Source organism: Prunus mume, linkage group LG8, assembly GCF_029339155.1.
Source record: "Prunus mume cultivar Tortuosa linkage group LG8, ASM2933915v1, whole genome shotgun sequence".
In the NCBI taxonomy this organism is placed as follows: Eukaryota; Viridiplantae; Streptophyta; class Magnoliopsida; order Rosales; family Rosaceae; genus Prunus; species Prunus mume.
Window position 1 is genome coordinate 6,957,045 of NC_142705.1, and position 8,075 is coordinate 6,965,119.

The window sequence follows — 8,075 nt, forward strand, 5'->3', positions numbered from 1 at the left end:
TTTGACATAATGGGGAAATCATCATTCTGGAATATTCCACTCCACAGAATTTGTTTTATGTTTCTGATCATCGTATTTGATGGTATTACCATCATTTGAGAGATTATTGTACTGGGAAATGCATAATACATTGATGACCTCGAAAAACATAATCTTACAGTTATACTAAGCCGCTGAACCTGAACTCTCACCTCTGAACCAAGATGAGTCCCTCCCTCCACGGACAGCCTCCGACTCAGCAAAACACCTTGTTAAAAGAAAAAGGCCATGAAATCATTGACGCATTCCTTCGATAAGTTTAAACTAAAGACTGCAACAAGCCACCGTCCCTGAACAACCACAAAAGAGTTAGTTTGTGCGAACGTTCCGCATGGAACACAAATGCAATTGTCCCATGTGTTCGCCGAGGCCAATGCAATTGGAGAAGAGAAAAAGGTTGAGAAAATGATTGTTGAGGGTTAGGATAGGTTTGTGAGGAGGAGAAGGGAGTTTTATTAGGTGGGCAAGGGTTTGGAAAAGAGGCTGCTTATTGTATGGTCCTCCTGGCACTGGCAAACAAATGTAGCTTGATTGCGGCCATGGCTAATTATCTCAAGTTTGATTTGGAGCTTTCTAGTATTATTAACCATGACTCATAACGGAGAAAAGAAACCCTTGAGGTTTCCAAGCTGGGTGCCATGTGGGGAGGAGGGGGAATCCATCACCACTGTGGTTTGGGGTCGGAATTGGACCACTGTGGTGGGAACCCGTTGGCCAAGTTTTTTAATTCTTAGGGATCGAATCTGTTTTGGGTTGGAATTGGACCCAACTATCTCTTGTTTGGGCTCTCTCTCTTAACCCATCTGTTGTTGAGTTTTTTTCTTAAACATCCAAAGTTGAACAGAGTCATAGGCTTAAGCATAATTTGTAGGTCCAACTATGTCCATTGACCAGCCATTCTCAAGAGTTTTTTTTTTGCTTTTTTTTTGGGATGCCATTTATAAGCATTGACTTAACATATTTCCATAGACCATAAGAAGTAAAACAAAAACGTATTTTCTACATGGAATACAGAGACCAACGTTTCGGAAAATATTTATTAAACAACTTATCGTGCTGTGTGTTAGCCAAAGGAAATCAGAAGCAACGTAAACCAAAATTAAAATAAATTATATATTTTTTTTTTAAAAGAAAAAAACAAGCAGAGACATATTCAAAAGAGGAAGATCCATAGCTTAACGGTCACTGCGTTTTGGCCAGTTCCCGTTGTATTTATTTAGTATTTAGTTATTATATGTTTGGGTATTCCGAGGCGAATCTTCTGGTTGTTGTCTCTTCTTTTGTGCCTCTAATATTACAAAAATATTTATGGTATATAAATTTCATTTTGGCTCATTTTGGAGCCAAATTTCAAGTTTGGTAGCATCAAACCACGAATGCAAATTAGATGACGAATGAGACACACCACTACTACGATTCAATTGAATCAATTCAATGCAAAATAGTCACGAGTCACGACCTACCAAAAGTTCAAAGTACTGGAATGAGTTATTGAGTCGTGATCCAGTGGGACCTGAACTCAACGTCCTTGTCTGCACTCTCCACTCCAGTCCACTGCCATGAAACAAACCTAGCGCCAGCAGATTACCCCACGTGGCAGCCCAACAGATCGAAATCACGTTGAATCTGTGCTCAACTGGGTTCACAAAACCCAATGCCAGGGTGTGCGTATGCAACCTCTCAGACCCCACAACCTTAACGGCTATATATTCACGAGCCCACATGGCCCCGCCCGAAACCAAATAAACAGTTCCTTTCGTCGCTTGGTGTGTGGCGGGAAACAGACTTTTTCACTGTTTTTTGGCTTTTTAATTAATTAATTAACTGCGCCTGTCCATTTCGTTGACTGAAAATCTTGGATTTTACTCAAATCCCCCGGCGGACCCCACAGTCCCGGCTCGGCCGGCATAGACGAGCGTGCTAAAAGGGCAAAAGCGTAAAATAGACAAGCCAAACAAGGAAAAAAAAAGTCCAAAACTTCAGCTACTGTAGACTACAGTTAAAGAAACATTTAAAAAAAATTAAAAAAAGAAAAAAGAAAAGGTCAAAGTTTGTTGGGCTTGTGATTACGCCGGAGACGGTTGAGACGTCGGGTCAGCGGAGGAGGGGATATCGGGTCCGACCCGGCAGCCTTCGAGCATGAAAACGATATCGGACATGGTGGGTCGGTCAAGCGGGTCGGGTGCTGTGCAGAGCAACCCAACTTTCACTCCAAGCAAGAACTCTTCCCACTCCGTTGACTCAGGGTCAAGCTCAAGCAAACCAGGCTCTAGCAACTCTGTGATTTGGCCTTTTTGGAGCTGCTTCTTCACCCATTTCACTATGTCTTCGTCTTGGGTAAACATCACCGGCCTCTTCCCTGTCAAGAGCTCAAGCAAAACGATCCCATAGCTGTAAACATCTGATTCTTTTGTGACTGCTCCTGTTAGAACTGCTTCAGGAGATACATAGCCTAATGTCCCAACTGTGGTTGAGCTTGAGGCCTCAGCTGGCGTTGCCAATGTGAGTTTGTCTAGCCCGAAATCGGACAGATGGGCTTCGAAATCGGCGTCGAAAAGCACGCTTTGGGGCTTCACATCGCCGTGAACCACAGCAGAACTGTGTAAGAAGGCCAAGCCACGAGCAATTCCAAGTGCAATGAGGTGGCGCATTGGCCAATTGAGGACATGGCCATCTTGGTGTGATGCTTCTTGCAAAAGGGTAGCGAGATTTCCGTTGGGCATGTAGTCATAGACAAGAAGCCTCATGTCTGGTGGCCCGGCGTAGTAGCCTCGAAGAACTGTTAAGTTCCGGTGCTTCACTCTGCCCAGTGCTTCAGCTTCTTTTCTGAACAAGTTTTCATTGAGTGCTCCATCTGGGAAGCGGCGGACCGATAACACCATACCATCAGCATAACAAGCCTTGAAGACCAACCCATATCTTGTTCTGCTGAGCACATTTTCTTCGTCGAATTGTCTGGTAGCTTCAATTGTCTCTGCCAGTGTGATTTTGTTGTTGAACATAACAAGCTTTGGCCCTCCACTATCAGAGCTTCCACGGCCCCCACTGGCCCCTGAGCTTGCCCTTGCTGGACTCCTGTTCTTCTCTCCAGATGCCTTTTGTTTGAGCTTTTTGCGCCACCTGAAGAGGCTGAAGATGTAGAAGCAGCAACACAGAGCTAATAGGCAAGCTCCACTTGCAATAATAACAATCATTAGAATCAGCCTCTTCCTGTTGTCACTCTTGGTGCCTACATCCTCACATTTCCGATCCAATGGCCGCCCACATAGGTTTTTATTTCCTCCAAATGCTGATGGATTGTTGATCCGAGAACCAAGCAATTCTGGGATCTTACCATCGAGGTTATTCATGGAGACATTGAAGTTCACAAGGCCAGGAATTAATGTAAGATTACAAGGAATTTCCCCACTCAAGTTGTTGTTCGAAAGATCCAGAGTAGTTAGGTTTGATAGCTCAGACAATGAGACTGGTATGCCACCTGAAAGATGATTGGACTCCAGTAACAAAGCAATTAGTGATGAACATTTGGAAATTTCTTCTGGGATTTCACCTGTTAAGTTGTTGTTTCCCAAATCAAGCTCCTTCAACAATGAGAGGTGAGAAAGATCAGCTGGAATGCTGCCTGTCAAAGAGTTTGATTGCAGCTCTACGACTTGAAGATCCGAGCAGTTTCCAAGCTCTGGTGGAATCACACCCGAAATGTGGTTGTCAGCCAATGACAGAACAACCAATGACCGAAGAAAACCATAATTCTCCGGAATATGACCAGAAAATGCGTTGGAACTGAGGTTCAAATAATGCAGGCCCATCAAACTACTAAAGCCCTCAGGAACATCTCCAGACAAACTGTTCTCTTGCAATGCAATAACTTGCAGATTGGGTAACCCAGAAAGCTCAAAAGGTAGCTCACCAGAGAAGTTCTGTTTGCTCAAATCAATAGTTGTAAGCCTGAAAAGACTGGCCAAGCTGCTAGGAACCCTCCCAGAAAAGCCATTACCACTTAGATTCAGAACCATTAGCTGACTCAAATTCCCAATAGTGATGCCAACTTCACCAGAAAACTTGTTCCTACTGAGGTCCAATGTGGTCAAATTGCCCAACCCCATAAGCACCTCCTCAGGCAAAGTTCCAGTCAACTGGTTCCCTCTCAAGCTCAAAGTCTCCAGCCCCAAAAGGTTGGGAAAATTTGCAGGAATTGAACCCAAGAACTGATTTTCCCCCAGGGACAGCACCTTCAAACCTCTCAAATCACCCAAAAACAAAGGAATTTCACCCGAAAATCGATTCCCTTGGAGATCAAGCACGCGCAGTAAGCTACATTGCTTAATCTCTGCAGGAATCGGACCGCTAAATGAATTATTAGCCATTTTAAGCTCCTCTAATCTGGTTAAGTTTCCAATCTCTGGCGGCACCACACCAGAAAATGAGTTACTAGAAACATCGAGAATTGTCAAGTTTGATACCTGTGTTAACCACCAAGGAAAATCGCCGCCAATCTGATTGTGTTGAAGATCCAAAACTTGCAGAGCACTAAAACAACTCGCTGTCTCGGGCTTCACGATATCCGTGAACGCATTAAACCCCAGCTGGACGATTCGAAGCGACGGCGTAAAAACCGAAACGTTGCAGAACATTGAGTAGGGGACAGTACCAGAGAGAGTATTCTGTGAAAGCGCGAGCACTTGAAGCTTCGGTAGAGCTCCGATCGCCGCCGGTATCACGCCGCTGAGCGCATTGCCTTCAACGCTCAAATGCACGAGCCCCAAGCAATTGGCGAGCGCCGAAGGCAGTGGTCCTGATAAGAGGTTGTAGTCGAGCCAGAGGAACTCGAGCTCTTGGAGCTCGCCAAAGCTCGCCGGAACCTGACCGGAGAACTGGTTGTACGAGAGGTTGATGAGCTGAAGGCCAGTCAGATTGACGATGCTCTTCGGAATCTCGCCGGAGAATGAGTTTGAGGAGAGATCGAGGTACTTGAGCCTCGGAGGCAGCTCACCGGAGATTTCGCCGGAGAGGTGGTTACTGGCGACGTTGAAAATCTGGAGATTACTCAGGTTTCCGATCTCCGCCGGGAGCTTGCCGGAGAGTGAGTTGTTCTGCAAGAAGACGGAGCGTAGTAGCGTACATTGGGAAAGCGAAGACGGAACGGTGCCGTTGAAGGAGTTGGACCGGAGGCTCAGCTTGCGCAACATGCGCAGGTTACCAAGGCGGTCGCTGAGTCTGCCACCGAGTTCGAGACGAGGCAGGCGGAGCTCGCTGACTCGGTTATCAGTACAACCGACTCCCCGCCAGTCGCATGGAGCCGACGGCGTGGTTGAATCCCAGCCGTTCAATGCGCCAAGTGGATCGTGGAGGTTGAGCTTGAAGGACGTCAAGGCCTCGATCTCGGCAACAGTTTCGGCGCTGCGCTGGGCCCAGGATAAGAAAGGGAGTGCGCACAGTACCACGAGGAAGAAGAGAAGCGCAGCCCCGGCCATAAAGCGGCGGTTTTTTTATTTTTTTTGCGGAAATGAATGAAACGGGTTTCGGTTTCGTATTTTAGTTCATGAGAAGGGTGGGTTGAGGATAAGTGAGTGCTCAGCGGGTGCGTAAATTAGCAGAGGCCGGCCGGTAGTGGCAGAGAGAGGTGTCGCCATATGTTGGGGCAGTGCAAGTATCTTTCGGTCAGAGTGTGAGAATGAGAGAGTGTTGATGTTGAAGTTGAAATTTTTAAGGGGGGCTGGCCTGTGGGTGTGCTCTTTAAAAGCGCTTTTTGAACAAGCACTTTGAATAAGTGGTTGAGTGAGGTGTGGTGGGGAATGGGGGTATCACTTTTCAACCTCATATGACATGATGTTGGTTTAATCATTGAGCCCTTGTGTAGTGTGTTTGATGTAATTTATATTGTATGTTTGCTTTTGTTGTTTATTTTATTTTGGGGTATGTGGAAAAAAATAGTATGATAAATATAAATGTGGGTCCAATTAAAACTTAAATGTCCCTACCATTGATTTGGGGCTAGGGTTTTGAGTTGGTTGGCTAAGACCCTTTATGCTTTTCCCCCCTTGTTTGACAATTTTCCCCTCTTAACCCCACCCTAGTAACTTGTAGCTTTTTAGCAAGGAAACTCCAACTTTGTGACTGGCAATGGGGTTCTTTTTTGAAGCATGTTCTTGGATTGAATGGTCAGGACCCAAAACGTCAAGGTGAATTTTAAAAGAGATTGTGAAGTGGATTTATCATGGAATGTATCTATTTTATTAGCCTCGGTTTGGTTGGCTTGGACTTGGAGTGATATGGGAAAGTACATAAAGGTTGAAGCTCATATGAGCAAAGTAGAAGGTCAATCGGCTGAAAGGACCACCCCACAAAATCAGCTATAGTTGGCAGCACTTTTTGAATAATCTCAAAAGCATCCAGTCTTGGATACGCTATTGGCATTAATGTAGGAAGCTTAATTGGTTCTTTCTTCTAGTTTACATCCAATACAATAGGACAAGTAAAAAAGTGCGAGACTTCTAATAAAAAGTGTGAGATGTGTCTTTAACGTAATAAGACAACTTCTAATAACGAACGAGAGGTACGCCCAACATAATATGGCAACTTCTAGTAATAATGAACTTGAAATGTACCCAACATAATATGAAAACTTATAATAATAAACATAATATGCGTCTTGACATAATACGACAACTTCTAATAATGAATGAAAGATACGCCCAACATAATACGATATCTTCTAATCATGAATGTGAAATGCGCCAAGATAATATAGCGAGTGAATGGACCAACTATTATGTAGTTGAACCCCACATTTCTTACTAGATTTTGATGTATTATATAGAATGCAATTTCGGTCATATTTGTCTCGTGATTCAAATACTTTTTCCCCTCCATCAGTTGATCCCGCGAACGTGTATCCAGTCAACACATAATTACCAGTAAAAGCATTCATCCTGGGTTGGATTCTCTTCCTCGATGAAAACCTCGATCAAAATGTCCATCAACTCATCCCTATCCAATCTGTCAAAATCTCACCTTTTGCAAAGGGAGGTGCACCATGGTGGTAATAGGCATCGATTCCTAAAAATGGAATGACAGATTTGAACAATTTGATGTTATTTGAGCTCAAAACTCACAACTTTAAAATGGCCACGCATTACGCCAATTAAAAAGGGTCCCTTTCTATTAGGGAAATAATTAGCTTCAATGACGTATCATATTTTTATCATGTAAACTTTCTTGTTGTTTTCATGGTGTCAAGTCTGTGGTAGACCCACGATAATGTATTTTTTCTTCTTCTTTTCCTCTCAGTTGTTAAATCCACTGGGTTCCTTGGTTTGCCGAGGTGGGTTAATATTAAAGCTGGTTGAATGCAACAGATGGAGTATGTATTGGGCATGTAGGGCTGTCATAAAAGTGTCCTGAATCGATGCCTGACCCAACCCAACCCAATCCAAGGCATCATCTGAATGAAAATAATTAATGTCGAGTCAGTGGGATGATATGAGAGTAGAGACTTTACCTTTTATGTGAATATATTGATGGACACAATGAATGCCAGTAGTTGCAAAATTTAGATCAATTTTCTTGTAATTTAAAATTTGGGGTCCAACCTTGTGCTTGATGAGATTCCTAGATGGGTTGCAGCTACTTTTGATGATGATTTGTTAAGAGTTTTTAGAACTCGTATTTTCTTTGTCGTTTACTTTTTGTGTGTTTAGAGCAGTTCCAGCGGAAGGCTGAGCCCAAGGCTGGGTGGGGGAATGGTGTTCCAGCGGACAGCCCAAGCCCGGCTAGGAGTGGGTCCCACGAAATCGGGCTGGCCCTCAAGCTAGTTCAGCCGGAGCTCAAGCCCGAGGCCTCTTGGACGTCATTGCTCTGTTGCCCACGTGCTACTGTCGCTAAAGTCCACGTGTCGCGCTCTGGGCTCTTCGATTATATTTTTTTCTCCAATCCAACGGCAGCCAATTTTTGTGCAATAAAAAAATAAAATAAAAAATCAAATTTAAAAAAAAAAACTAAAAAATTACTGATTTTTTTTTTCTATAAATACCAAA

The 8,075-nt window shown here is 43.9% G+C and overlaps 1 protein-coding gene across 1 annotated transcript; it reads right to left on the bottom strand.

The window, feature by feature from the left end:
- Positions 1-1,957: 1,957 nt before the first annotated feature.
- On the bottom strand, positions 1,958-5,885 carry LOC103340188 (uncharacterized). The gene has a single exon (XM_089042739.1). It carries the CDS (start codon positions 5,511-5,513, stop codon positions 2,106-2,108), a length of 3,408 nt encoding a protein of 1,135 aa, XP_088898865.1. The 5' UTR covers positions 5,514-5,885; the 3' UTR covers positions 1,958-2,105.
- Positions 5,886-8,075: the final 2,190 nt, after the last annotated feature.